The 15,535-nt window shown below is 33.2% G+C and overlaps 1 protein-coding gene across 1 annotated transcript; it reads left to right on the plus strand.

The window, feature by feature from the left end:
• Positions 1-3,421: 3,421 nt before the first annotated feature.
• LOC131065801 (uncharacterized) lies at positions 3,422-11,530 on the plus strand. Its single transcript, XM_059221864.1, has 5 exons — positions 3,422-3,975; positions 8,035-8,109; positions 8,491-8,573; positions 9,444-9,530; positions 11,198-11,530. Exons 1-5 carry the CDS (start codon positions 3,847-3,849, stop codon positions 11,214-11,216), a joined length of 393 nt encoding a protein of 130 aa, XP_059077847.1. The 5' UTR covers positions 3,422-3,846; the 3' UTR covers positions 11,217-11,530.
• Positions 11,531-15,535: the final 4,005 nt, after the last annotated feature.

A 15,535-nucleotide genomic window follows, 5' to 3' on the forward strand; every position in this document is an offset into this window, starting at 1 on the left:
TGAAATATGCACAAGTAGGCTTCTCCTTCTTGGATGATTCACCCTTAGGAGATGATGTAGTCTCCTTGTTGAGGAGAGGAAAAATGTGCTCTATCCTTGTGTGGCTTAGGCTTACATTACTTCTATTTCTTGTTGGATCCTTTCTCAAGACTAGCCACCAAAGCATGTGACTTGGATGACTTGAGAATACCCATTGTGATCAACTTTTGCTTGTTCAAGCATCAACATCTCTATGAATGAATCAAAGGATGGTGTAGTATAAGAACTCCCCATAGTCAACATATGAGTTTGAAAACTAGAAAGAAAAGTTACATATTCTAAAGGAAGCCTATCCAACAAATTGGAGACCAGCTGTAAATCCTTCTTATGAATTCCATATTCCTTGAGTTGTTCTCTTAGTTCATTTGCCTTAGTTATATAGTCTTGGATTGTATCAAAATTCTCAAGATCAAGATTAGTGAGATTGTCAAGTTTGTAGATCCCCTAATCTCATCAATTTTGCCATACAATTGAGAAAGTTTATCCCAAGAATCCTTAACCATTCTAAACTTATCAATATGAAAGATAAGCCTAGTTGATAGATATTTCCTTAATGTTCCAAGAGCCATAGTAATTTTAATAATCCAATCCATTTTCAGATTAGGATTTGATGGTTTTTGAATAGTTCCATCAATGTAGTGGGTTAATCCTTTTTCCATTAGTTTGCTCCATGCATTTATTTTCCACATTGCATAATTATGGGGAGTTCAAGGAGAAAAATTAGGAGAACCCATCGCTGAAAATACAAAGAGAACAAGAGAGAACTAAAAGCACAAACAAACAACACAACCCCCCAAATTCACCCAATCAAAGAACACACTCCCCCCCTCCACCACAAAAAAATATAAATAAATAAATAAATGATTATTTGGCACTCTATACTAAATGAAATTATAATGGACACTTGCAAAACAAAGGAAAAGTGCCACATTTAGGCTATATTAGACTCAAATCAACATGCAAAAGACCAAATTGTGATCTTTGCATTACATTTGCCAAAAAAAAGGCAAATAAGGCCATGTGCTAAAAGTGGATTTTTTTTATCACAATGACTAAAAACTGCTGATAGCACTAGACTATAAAATATAGGGAAAATAATGTAGTTTAAAAAAAAATTTCACTTGAGAAGGAGTCCATATGAGCTTGAATGAGGCCTCAAAATTACAAAAATAGGGATTACACAATTTTATGAAAAATTCATGCACAAAAATCAGAACACACCTACACCACTACAAAGAGAATGAAATTCTACCCCAAATAAACAAAGATTTCTTGCACAAAGGAGCCCAAATGACTAAGATATTGTTGTTTGAAAATCATCTGCGTAATTATGATGCTCGTATCACTCTGATACCTCCAGACTTCAAATGCCTATAGATTTGGCCTTTGGTATTCGTTTTGGATGAATGGAAAGGCAAAATTGAATTTCTCGAACATTTCTAATCCTATGGTGATCTTAGATCGATCCAACAAGCCCTAATTTCTACCTATAATACAAAGCCACAAAAATAAAATAAAAAACCCCAAAATGCACAAAAAAATCTCTTAAAATGACTAACCAAAGGCACTCTTAAAGCTTTGATACCATGATAGAGTTGACTATGAAGGTAGCCACCCAAGATCTAGAGGCCTAATGGAAAAAGCAAGAACAAGAGAAGATAAATATGATAATAATAAATGATATTCCTATCAAGATGCAATAGAATGTGATGAAAGTGGATAGGAGACCCCTTGGTTAAATAGGCCAAGGTGAAACATAGGAGCACATAAGATTATGACAAGTATCTTAATCTTATGACATGATACATAAAGTGATAACTCAACACCCACCTAACGTAAAGAAGCAATAGTTTAATACGTCCACTAAATGTGGATAACCCACCTGAGGTGGAAAAGTGATAATATGATAAAACCACTAAAGGTGGAAGTTCCACATGAGGCGAGAAGTGATAATATGATAATACCATTGAAAGTGTAAATTTTACTATGTGGTCCCTAAGTAAACTTAAGTGACATGTGTGATTAGGAGCTAGGAGAAGAACTTACTAGGTACAACACTCAATCTCGTCAATAAATACATCAAGCGACAGTCTAAGAAAATAAATATTTATGCTTGTTATCATTTTTCATTTATGATAGATGTATCAAATTACACACACATGTCTACATGCAATTAGAAACAAAGAATTTTGGAAAAGTTGTTTAATAATTTGTTCATTCTTTTCACCATTGAACAAGCATTTTGGGAAAATTTGCACAATGAAAACCCTAATGAAATTAGGCACTGGCCAAACGTGAGCTAGATGAATTCATATCAAAGATATAGTTTGAACTTGTCAAGTGATGGAGAAAGGAAATAAATATATATCTAGCATTGTCCAACTACAAGCTAGATAAATCATTATTTTGTCAATGTGCATTAGTAACCCATGTGGCCTCTTTGTATCCATGTTATTGCAGATATTATCAGAAAAATAATGTGATTCAAACAAAATCATTAGTTGATGGCCTTATAACCATATTGCAAAAGACAACAGAATACCAATTCTATTCCAATTTATGCATTTAACACCTCAATATAAACACAACTATGCTACTATTATGTTCATTCAACATGGATTACTCAGTAGTACAACACATTCATTCTTAAGTGGACATGAGTTGGAGGTATATGGGTATTGCATGAGTTGGAGGCATATGGGTATTGTAGGGGAGGGTGTGTCACACATCTAATTAGTTGCATGCTATATGGACATATGTTACTATTTTAAAGAACTATTGTTTATGTTTATTATGCCGAGAGGCATCTACAATGACATACAAATATCCGTAAACAAAAAAATGATCTTGAATAAATTTGATATGTAGATGATAGGGAAATGCATGCATGTTTCAGTTTCTCTATAAGTATTATTTTACTACTCTGAATAAAATAGAATCATTGCCACTTGTCTTTAAGTATATAAAACTATTACATCTTTAATGAGAGTGAAAGATTGAAACATTATTCAACTTCACGTCTTTCTTGACAACTAATAAACATGCAAGAAAATTATGTGAGCTCTCTCGACATTAATTTACGTATTTTTTTTTAAGAATATAAATACACTAATATATCATTTGTTTGAAAATTGCATGAACCAACCTTTCTCTAGACTTTTCTTTGTTTAAGTGTGTATGACAAGATATCTCAAATAATTTTTTTATAAAATAGACTTTGAAAGTGAGATTTTTTTATAAAATAGACTTTGAAAGTGAGACTCCAACAAAACCTAAATCAAATTTCTAATCTTTTATATTGTATTGAAGATTCTATAAATTGGTTCACATCTTCCTTAGAGCATAGTTAAACCCATAAACATTCAATAACTATAATACTACTTCCCGCCTTGCTTCACGATGGGAATGCTTTCGGTTGCATCGCAGCCTTGGCTTCTGTAGATCCCTTTGTAAGCACATTCCATAGATAGATATTGCAGCTGAAAAAAGCATGCGACTGGTTGGAATCCACCCGTTGAAAATAAAACATGCTACCGTTAATAAACACGCTCCATAGATAGAGATTGCACCTGAAAAAAGCATGCTACAGTTAACAAAAACACGCTCCTATTCCTTAACCCATTATATATATGGCCATTGATTTAGAAGAGTAGCTCATCCGCAATGTTCAGTATTTCCCTGCGTACGTTGATTCTGAATGTACTAGCTATCCGGACTCCTCTGGTTATTGCTGCTTCAAGGCCATAGTGAGCATAGAGATGAAAGATTTTAGGGAACTGAATTTATAGATTCTTGGTATAGGATTCGATGCCCTTTCTGCAAGGGGTGAATTTTCCATTTGGTGTGCCCTATCTGCGGAGGAATGTTGTCCGAGGGAGTGATGCCTCCAACGCCTCAGATGTCATCCGCATCACCAATCATGTGCGGAGGAATGTTGTAAGTCCCACATACTCAACGCCTACAAAGGAATTCTTGAGTTTAATTACTTAAATTGATCTGCTATTTTTTCCTCTTTTCTGTTTCATCTGATTAATAATTTTTAATTTCAAAACACATAGAATTATGTTTTATGGCATGTAGAATGCAATCCTTTTTTATTTTTATGACATGAATGTTAACTTGGCCAACAGAGAACAAAAAGATTCTGTTGAGCAATAGCATTTGAGACATTCTGGCTCATCTCTGTACTCTGTGGTGATGGTCTGCAATCTAGGATTTCTGTTACTATTTTATTAGTTTTAAAATATTAAATTAATGTTTGGCAGCAATTGAAGAAGTTTGGTCTGCAATCTAGGATATCTTATGCTTGCCTTGTTTGCTTGTTGAGTCATCTCCTTTCCCTGCGTACCCAGCCGAGTCATCCCCTGTCTGCAATGAATTACTTGATTGCTCTGACTTTATCCAGCTGAAGATGTCCTTAGATACTTGCGAAAACGGATGAATTGCTCAAATTGTCCTCTATATCTTCTCACCTACCTCCTAACTTACCAATTGATCCCTATATGCTTGCAACTATCTAAAACTCCTCGAGACTACCATGACTACCTCCTCCCTGATTTCAGGTCTTGTGACAAGCGACTTGAAGATGATCGAATCCCTTAAGAGGGTGTAGGAGATTCTCTAATAGTAGTAGCTGCCACTTGTTTGATTCACTAAAACATCTTTCTCCCATGTTTTATGCATATCTTGTTCATCTGATTCCCTACGAAGTCTCCCTACGAGGTCTCTGTCAAGTTCAGTCTGCTATTAGGTCTGTCATCTGTATCCTTCAAACACCAACAATCATTCATGAGAACTTGGTCTCTGTCAAGTTCAGTCTGCTATTAGGTCTGTCATCTGTATCCTTCAAACACCAACAATCATTCATGAGAATTTTAGTGACTATTATAGCACCTCACTATTGCATGGTGCATGATCTTTTTATATTCACCATCCTACTGTCATGCCTCTACCATGCATTTTTGTCATTTATCTCCTAAATGTTTTTCTCTTAGATCAGTGTTTGGGCCTTGATACAATTATCATACTGTTTGTGTGTCATAAAAACTATCCACTTTTTCCAACAGTCCATAGAACTTGAAGAAAGAACTCAGACTTTTTCTTGCTACTGTTATGCGTGAATTGTATTTTTCTTTATGATGATTAGGTCTCTAGACTGCCACTTGACCCAGACTTCTTGACCCAGATTTTGTCAAAATACCATGCCCTTGTCCTAGAATCTCTAAGTTGCAAATTAGGTCACTGTCACGAACCTCTACTACCATCTAGGATTGTGGTTGCTTTTGATTTCTAACTTTCTTACCACTAACCCTTGTGCTTGTTTTATGATCCTTGGACTATTATGCACTGGTATTTATTACTGTCATCCACGTGGCCATTATTTCATTTGGTTTAATTTATCACATTGTCATATAATCTGTCAATGGCCCTGTCATATGCACTAAACCACCTCTACCTATAGTGTTTTGACCCATATTTCTCATACCTTCATAGCAGTTTTGTTCAGTATTATAATTCATTTAACAATGTTTTCCAACCATGCCTACCGAATCGATATTCATCATTTTGGTGTTCACTCAGACATAGGAATTCGAAAGAGAAGTTTGATAGTGGTACTTGCTATCTTTTCTCTTTGTATTATATGCTCTTATTGATTATTGAAAGCTTTGGCCTCTGTCATACATCTTTCACGATGCACTCCATAAGTCCCAGTACACTGTCACTGATTATTTGTCCTGTCATTGTCTTGATCATGCTCTCTGATTTCAATGTATCATGATGGATATATAATTTAAAATTCTTGCAAAGACTATCACCCTTTTCTTTTATGGATATTTCAAGGAATGAACTGTACTGTAAAAACCAAATGCCAAATCAGTGAAATCATCCATCTAGAAAGTTTGCCCATTATTCTTTGACACGAGGATTGTCATCACCCGGACTATCATCATTGTGCTCTTGTTTGTTGAAGATGTTCATGACTTATTCATAGTTCACTCTATGATGTTGTGTTCACAGCTTGATACTGCCCCGCTAAAATTTATCAAAGTATTATAATCGTACTTTATGAAATTCATGACCTACCATTCTACTATTCATGCAGTAGAGTCAACCTCTTCCTTTTCACCGTTGCATAGTCTCTTGCATTGACAATAAAGCAAAACTCAACATAAATACTCTCAAAAGATTTTTATAGTTGACAGAGGAAAAAAAAAAAAAATGATCACAAGGGTTTTAAATTTTTAATAATCCTGATATGAGGTTTAACAGGATTAAGGACTTCACTCAAATGCTATTTCTATCATTCATATCATTTTTATGGAGTATTTTTTTAGCTAGGGTTTGGCCAAGCTTTGAAGTTTACAAAAGGCTCTCCTTTTCTCAACGCCACTATACCATAGAGAACAATGACGACCCCAAACTTGCCATTCAAGGAGCATGTAGGAACTTGATATTCTGTAGATTACCATCTTATGGGTTTACTCATTGAGGGGCCTATGAATGACCTTTTAAATGTCCTCTTGAAGTATGCTCTGCTATCTTGCTTCTTGTAAGCTTTGTCATGGGTGATTTCTTTGAACCCTTCTTCAAAACTAATATTGTTAGAACCCCGTCTTCATGTTGATTATAATTAGGGAATGGCGGATTCCAATTGCCTTGGGCAACATTGGAATCCGCCCAAGGGGGCCAGCTCCTTTCTCCAACGTGTAGGGTTGGCCCCTATACCTCACTTCACTCCACGCTACATAATGAAACCCCATGCTACATGCATAATAACGTGCTTGCTTAAATAGGGCCGACACTATCTATCAAGGCATTTCGGATTAAAGAGATTCAAATTAAATTAAAAGTAATTTAATTTATATTAGACCGACATAAAAAGGATTTTACCTCACATATATATAAGACATATCTGCCTCATTCAAAATACAATTAATACACATCCTTCAAGCAGAAATACATATCTGCTAATGATGCGAAGTTCACATATGCCTAAGGATGCGAAGTATACATCTGAGTTCACACATGTCTAATGATGCGAAGTATATGATTTGATTAATGCAAAAGCTGGTGAAGGAATTTATGCGAATCATCCCTGCCAATTAAAGAAGCAAAGATAAAGTTCTTGCTGTCATAAAGAAGGCTGAGTTGTTCCAGAATTAAAGTGCCAGGGTTATTGAATCAGTGCAGATCAAAGACACATCAAGAGTGCAGATCTAGGGCTTGAATCTTAGTGCTGATTGGTGTGTTGAAGGAGCAGACCTGATATACATGAAAGACCTGTGGTTGATTCCATCAGCCCTAAGAGCAAACACTTCAGACATCTTCAAGGACCTAAGATAAGTGTTGTCACTTTTATATGAATATAATCCATAATCAGATCTGAGGATCTTTTCTGGCTGGGTTTTTCCTCCTAGGAGGTTTTCCTAGGGTAACCATGTGTTATTCTTATTTCTTTGTTCATTTCTATGTCATGCCTAAATCTAGAAATCTCTAAATCTTTCAACTAATCAAACTAAATTCTGATTTCTGAGTTTATATTAATTTGAAAGTAGTAAAAATAACACTTCAAACATATTAGATCATTAAGAAACCAATTTTAGCACCTATCTTCCCAATGATCAAGCCACATGTCCTCTTACTCATCTTTATATCAGAGATATACCAACCAAAACAATGCATATTATGGGGTTTTCTTCATAATGATGACACAAGATCTTTGATTACAGGACTCTTGACCAAACTTCAGATAGGTTTCTGCCCTTTAGCATGTTTTTTCGTACATTATTTATCACATGGTTTGAATGTTCATAATAACAAAGATTTTGTCACTCCCTTAAGACCTCATGGGAAATATATCTTAAGCTCAAAGGAGGGGCAATGCACATTTGAAATTTTGAATATTATCTGTATAGCAATAACAGGTTTCATTGAGAAATCTTAATCAATCTGCTTTGTGGCTAAAATGTATTTAAATTTTTTATTGTCTTGCAGGATTTACTTCGGAAAGGAGAACCAGTACGTATATTAGCTTATTATGGTAGCCACGGACCAGCAAAAATTGCAGAGGTAGAAGAATGCTCAACCAATATAAGGGAGGGCAGAAACCATATTACTGAAGCTTAAATCTCTAAAAATGGAAGCATGTTGCATGCATTGCTGGAGATGGTGTAGCTCCAGGAAGACAGCAATGCTATGGATAATATAAAGCAGGCATTTAGCAAATGCTTACTTATGCTATACGTGGAGTGAATTTTAAAATAAATTAAAATTTGTTGTGAACTTGAATTTATATATATTTAATAGTAATATGTTTTTATTTTGTCTGTGAGTTTTATTCTAATATGTTTGGTATGTGTTTTTCTTTTGTATTTTTATGTGTAGATTGTTTTCAAAAAAGCTTTTTTGGTATTTTGCATTTGTTTTTTTTCATGGGTGGTGATTTTTCAGGCAGCAGTGATGACGAGGAGGAAGAGAAGGAGGAGGAGAAATGAAGCAGAATTACATATCACAAGCACCAAGAAATACAATAGGTATGAACATTTGAATTTGTATTTCATTATAAATTTATATTTTGCCAGCATTTTGTTTATTTAATCGAATTTAAAAAATAAAAAATCTAATTTTTTATTTACCCTAATTAGTCTAATTCTTTTACCCATAGATATGTATAATCCAGAGTGGTCAATCTAGCTCACCATATTTAAATTTTTAGTTATGAGTCACTTTATATAGTCTAACAGAGCATATAGATCAATTCTGTAGTCTTATAATTAATTCTTATAATAAATAATACAGACTTGAGACTGTATTTAATTGTAATTCACTCACAAGCTCACCTCTACAATTTCTTGAGGTTGATTTTTCTAACAAATCAAAGGAAAGTTTATGTTTCAGTTGTTCTTGAGGTTGATTTTTCTAACAAAAGTCACACTACCTATTTGGAATGTCATGTCCCCTTATTACATTTGGAAGTCATTCATTACCCAGGATCCATATGATTGAAAAACTTCAAACCATTTTGTATCCCCATAATAAATTACACTAGAAGTAGGCAAATCCAAAATAAAATGGTTTTAGTCTCATATGTGATGCATAATATGGGGATCATATCGTGGCTTGTTGAAGTATCCAAGGCTCCAATTGTTGTGAAGGATTATGGAGGACATATCTTAGCAATCGAGTATCAAGTACATGGATCTCTTAGCCGTTTTTGGTATTACAGATATTTTTTACCATTTTATGGTAAATCTTGTGTTCAATCTTTACAGTAAATCTTTGTGATCTTTTTTCTTCTTTTTGGTCTGCATAATTTTTTTTCCAAAGTATTTTGATTTGAATCCAATCTTTAATTTTTTTTTAACTGAAGTTCTTGTCTCATCCTTTTGTTTTCACTATTGCAGTATTGGCGATAAGGAGGATAATGAGGAAATAGCCAAGCAGCTAGCGAAAGCTAGAAAAGTCTGTTTATCTGAAGTCCCAAATAAACAGTATGTACCCTTTTCTATTTGTTGAAGAACTTGATAAGTTTGCTTATTAATCTCATGTTAAGCCACCACTTTGAAATTACTGTGAAATCTAGGAAGAAAATTTAAAAGGAAGACATTCATGCTTATCTCAAAATACTTAGCATAAAAGTAGTAAGTAAATAACGGTAAGATTTTATCTGGTTGGTGCACCTTAAAAAATAGTATACTGCATTCCCTAGTTGCTAATATTTAGATGTATTACTTGAAATCAAAGGTCATTCAAGTATGTCTGACATCAGAAGCAAAGGATTCTACCTCTCTTCTTTACTACTTAGTTTTGTACTTATTCAAGAAGATTGTTTACAAGTTGCTTTCAATACGTAGTTGACACTTGTAATGTCAAATCTCAATTTGTTATGGTCTTCAAATTAACATATCTCAGAATGCACTAAGAATTGTTGCTATGTATGCGATTCTATGTACATATGAGATTATATTTAACAAATTAATGCTAAAGGGTGTCAAATTTTGTACTTCTTGAGGGGGGGGGCTGATGGTGAAGGCATGTCTACTCCACATTGGAGGTCATTAGTTTGAAACCAATGGTGGATAGGGCTATAGACCTAGTTGAACAATATATTTGGCAAATGGAAAAGCAATTCCCATGTGGATCCCACAAGTGATCTGTCCGTCACGAATTGGTTTTTCACTTGGCAGTGACATGAAAACTATGATTACGAATCATGGTTATTGTTTGCAGATTAAATGTTCTCTTTCTCTCTTACAATTATAGTCTTTACTTTTCCATCAATCCCTTCTTTTAGTCCAACCCAACTTCATTACATTCACAAAAAAATCAGGTCTTAAATAGAGCTTTACCACAACGAATTGAGCTATTCTTTACACAAGACATTTGGCTTCAGAAGCTAATCTTAGTCTTAAAGTTATTACAGACATAGGCATTGGGCTATTTTCAGTTCTCAAATCAGTATTTTAGCTCCTGATATTTTCTCAGTATTAATGGGAGGAGTAAAGGCTCTATTATGAACTTTTTAGTCTGTGCCAACATTAGGTGTTGGGCAGTGGACCTATCACACTCTATTTATGTAATTATGAAATCTTTGGGATGTGGAACCTAGCCCACTTTGTTTATGTAATTAGGAAATCATTGGGATGTGGGACCTAGCTCACTCAGTGTGACCTAGCCCACTCTGTTTATGTAATTAGGGAATCTTTGGGACGTGGAACCTAGCTAGCTATGTTTAGGTAATTAGGAAATCTTTGGGGCATGGGACCTAGCTCACTCTGTTTATGGTAACTCATACTCAAATATGTACAGCTGTTTGTTAACACCTTTTTATCAATGAAAAACTACTTTGCCTTCTCTAATTTATTCTTTTGTGTGCAAAACAGATAAGTGACATGATTTTCTGTGATTGTATGCAAATCCTCAATATATGGCACATTTTCTATAGCACCTTATAAAGAAGTAACATGTATTATACATGCTAGAGTTTGTGTATGGATTTTAGTCATTTTGGGGTTGTGAAAGGTTTCTTTTTCCTTCCATAGAGTGTTAAAATATGAACCTTGCCATGAAATGTTGATGCATTGACATGTCAAACCTGAGTTGTGTGAAATAAAACTTGTTTATTAGGGTGTTAATAATTTTTTTTTTGTGATTTCAGGATAGCAGCCACATACTGATCAAGTGTGCAACATTAGATAATGTTTGGATCTGGTTCAAGCAGTCGATGTGGCAGAAGCAATTGGCATTCGTTGATTACTATAATGATAAACACCTTTACCATGTCTGTAGAATGATGTCTAGAGTGCACAGTGATGCGTAGAGTTTCTCAATTGTTATTGAAGCCAATGTAGAACAAATTTTAATTTTACAATTGCACTTTTGCATCATTTGCTGAAATCGATCAACTTATTTGTAAATGGCTATGTAAATAGATTTGTTGTTTAATAATTTTTTTTTTTTGGGAGGGGTTGAATTTGCCCCCTCCTCAAGGCTGAAGGGAATGGTCATTGATCATGGCCATTTTTTTCAGCCTAGTGTTTTTCCATTGATTTTTTATTTTTATTTTTATTGCATAATTAAAAAATATATATATATATTAAAGCAAGATATATGTGAATTGTATGTTTGACTAAGATGTGTGAACTGAAATAATGCTGCATGAAATGTCTTTTAACTTTCACATTCATTTATCTTAGTATTTAAACTTTAGCATATATTTTGAATATGTGAAACAAACAAACTATATGTGAAATGTGTTTTAACTTTGACAACCACTTTCTTGTGTTTGTAATTTAGCACATATGTGTAAATTTGAGTTTTTATGTTTACCTTATATTAAGAATATTGTATGTTTGAACTTTGGCATTCACATTTTTTTTATTTGTACTTAGACATGTTTTAACTTAACTGTTTACCATTTGTGTGTTGAACTGACATTTTTCAAAACCTATTCCAATTAGGCATGCGTTAATTTTTGTGTGTTTGTATTTTGGTATATGTTTGAACTTTGTGTGTGTTTAAACATTAGCATTTAATTTGTATATGTGTGAAGTGTGTTTTCACAACTATGTGTGAAATGAATAAACATTGTGTAACTTTGGGATTCACTTTGTGTATGTTTGAAGTACTTTTTTGCGAAATGTGTTTACATTTGGTATGCTTGAATAAACTTCATGTGTTTGAAAAAATCTGTAGTTTATTTTATGTGTGGTTTAACTTTGTCATGCGTTCGCTTTTTGTTGGTGTGAAATATGGTGTAACTTTGAAATTCATTTTATATGAATTGTGTTGTGTTTGAAATTTAATTTTGATAATTTACTTAATGTGTTTTTGAGCTATCATCTATGTTAACTTTGTGTGTGTGTGTTTGAACAATGTCCATGTGTTTTGTTTCTATTTGTGTGCTTGAAAGGAAATTTTGACATTACCTTTGGTGTTGTGTGTATTTTAATTAGTTTTGGAATTCACTTTGTGTGTTGTTTGCATTTAAACTAATTTTGGAATTCACTTTGTGTGGTGATATTTTTATATTAACTAATTTTGGAATTCAACTGTGTGGTGTGTGTTTTAAGTTCGTGTTTCAAAAAATTCTATGGTGTTTATAAATTTAACATTTAGTTTACATGTGTGGTTATACTTTGTGTTTGTTCTAACTTTAGCAACAATTGCGTGTGTGTGTGTGCGCATGCATGTTGTAAAGATGCATTCATTTCTTTCAATTATGTTTGGATTGTATGAAAGAACTTTAATTTACACTTTGTGTTGGATGTGCATAGAAAAGATTCAATAATGTTCACTTTGTGTTGATGAATGTATGTGTAATTGCATTATGTATGAAAGTCAAATTTATGTGGTGTATGTGTTTGAACTAACTTTGGCATTCACTTTTTTTTGTGTATAAACTAAATTTGATAGTCACTTTGGGTTGCATGTGTGCTTCATGTTTGTGTATGAAAGTTAAATTTATGTATTTGCATGTATATGTATGAAAGTTAAACTTAAGTGACGTGTATGTGTTTGAACTTTGGCATTCACTTTGTGTTGTGTGTTTAAACTAAATTTGATATTTTGTACTTTAGCATGATTTATGACATCAATGTTCACTTTTTGTATGTATATTGGCATATTTCAACTAAATTTGATATTCACTTTGGGTTGCATATGTGTGTGTGTATGAAAAAACTTGAATTTACACTTTGTGTTAAATGTGTACAAAAAAGATCCAATAATGTTCACTTTGTGTGGATGAATGCATATGTAATTGCATTAATGGCATGCATTTTAATGTATATGTATGAAAGTTAAATTTATGTGGTATGTGTTTGAACTAACTTTGGCATTGATTGCGTTGTATTTGTTTCGCATGTGTAATTGTAGTCATTGCATGTATTCGCACGTAAATGTATGAAAGTTAAATTTATGTGGCGTGTATGTGTTTGAACTAACATTCGCATTGTGTTTAAACTAAATTTGATATTCATTTTGTATTGCATGTGTGCTTTAAGTTTGTCATGTTTGAAAGCACTTTGTGTGTAGTATGTTTGTACTTTAACATGTTTTATGTGTAATTGTGCATACATCGTATGCATTGGCATGTATATATGTATGAAAGCTAAATTTATGTGGTGTGTATGTGTTTGAACTAACTTTGACATTCACTTTGTGTTATGAGTGTTTGAATTGAATTTGATATTCACTATGGGTTGCATGTGTGCTTTATGTTTGTCATGTTTGAATGCACTCCATGTGTAGTATGTTTGTACTTTAGCATGTTTTATGACTTAAATGTTCACTATGTGTGTTTGTATGTTGGCTGCATGTTTGAATTAAAGCTTATTTAATTTGTTGTTGTACATGGTGTGAAGTATGTTTGAAATTGTGTGTGAATTTTTTTTTATATTTGATTTATGTTTACAAGCACGTTCTTGAATAAAGTTTGATTTCATGAGTATGTGTGTATGTGCGCGTGCTTTCAAATTTAATTTATGTGGATTGTGTTTTTGAATTTGAAATTCGCTTTGTGTTGTGTGTGGGTATGCACACTCATACACATGCATTTCTAAACTAAGTTAACATGCACTTTGTGTGGATTGTGTGTTCAAATAAATTTTCCCATTTCCCTTTATGTTGTGCATGAGTTGTGTTTTGTAAGCAATTAAATGATATATATGAAAATGATAAATTGAAAACACAATTTACTCATCATTAACAAAATAAATTAATATTTAACACTTTTGCATCCGCTTTATGTGCAATGTGTGTGGACACATCAATTTGTGTGGATTGTGTGTGTTTAAATAATTTTTCCATTTTGCTTTATATTGTATATGTGTGTGTTTTATTAAATAATAAGTTTGAAAATGATAAATTGATGACACAAATTACTCTAGCATTTATCACAAAATAATTTCCTATTTAAAAATAATTGTAAATCTAAAAAAGATGTTGATTTCTCTTGTTGGAACATGGATGCAACTTAATTATATAGCATTAGATTTGCAAGAGGATGGATTTTGATAGTCTATTTGCATAAGTTTGATTGAATGTCAAATGATGGACATGATTGAACCCATGTTGATTGTTCATATCTTTCAATGGCTTGACCAACTAGTCTACACTCTGGGGTCAATTGGTTTATGTATATTAAATTTTATGATATATAAAATATGCTTAAAGATATCTTTCTTAAGGCACCTATTAGAGTTTAGGGTGAAAAATAGTTAAATTAGGCACGTCTAATAGTGCTCAAGGTGGAGGTAGGGTTTTATTATGGTTAGATTAGGTTTTGATTATTATTAGTATTTTATCATGGTTAGGGTTAGGTCAACTTATGTTAAGGGTTTGATACAGTTAGGGTATGGTTATGGTTAGGGTTTAATTATAGTGAGATTGGGGATAAAATTGGAGGTAGCATTTAATTCTAGTGTTAAAGTTAATTTTAGGGTTAGGTTATGGTTAGGTTTCAATTATGGTAAGATCAGGTATAGGGAAGGCTACAAATAGGATTATTATTCTTGAACAATGGTTGTGGTAAGGATTGAGGTTCAATTGCAATTAGTGTATGGTTAGGGTTAGGGTTAAATTAGGATTAGAGTTAGTAATACAATTAAATTATGATTTAATTAGGGTTAGAGTTAGTGTTAGGGTTTAAGGATAAAGAATAATGTTAAGGTTAGGGTTCTATAATAAAGCTTGGTTTCAAGGTTAGTATTAAGGTGTAATTAGGGTTATGGGTTACGTTAGCATAAATATTAGTGATAGGTCAAGGTTAGTTTGGGTTTTGGGTTAAGGTTACAATTGTGTTATAGTTCATGTTAAGGATAAAGTTGAATTATGGTTAGGGTGAGGTTATCATAAGTGTTCAATTACAATAAGGGCTAGAGTTCAATTAGGGTTAAAATTAGTATTGTGATTCAGTTCCTCTTCCATGCGCATCAACTCCATGAAGGTCTTTAATGGCTCCCACCGACGTCGCGCCAATGCTTGAAATCTCTCT

The sequence above is a fragment of the Cryptomeria japonica genome, chromosome 6, assembly GCF_030272615.1.
Source record: "Cryptomeria japonica chromosome 6, Sugi_1.0, whole genome shotgun sequence".
Lineage (NCBI taxonomy): Eukaryota > Viridiplantae > Streptophyta > Pinopsida > Cupressales > Cupressaceae > Cryptomeria > Cryptomeria japonica.

What these genes read in the sequence shown, in the direction of transcription:
- LOC131065801 (XM_059221864.1), top strand. Translation starts at nt 3,847, where the DNA reads ATGCCCTTTCTGCAAGGGGTGAATTTTCCATTTGGTGTGCCCTATCTG. An exon ending in GACCAGCAAAAATTGCAGAG is followed by an intron (nt 8,110 to 8,490) that starts GTAGAAGAATGC and finishes GTGATTTTTCAG; the next exon opens with GCAGCAGTGATGACGAGGAG. An exon ending in AGCACCAAGAAATACAATAG is followed by an intron (nt 8,574 to 9,443) that starts GTATGAACATTT and finishes TCACTATTGCAG; the next exon opens with TATTGGCGATAAGGAGGATA.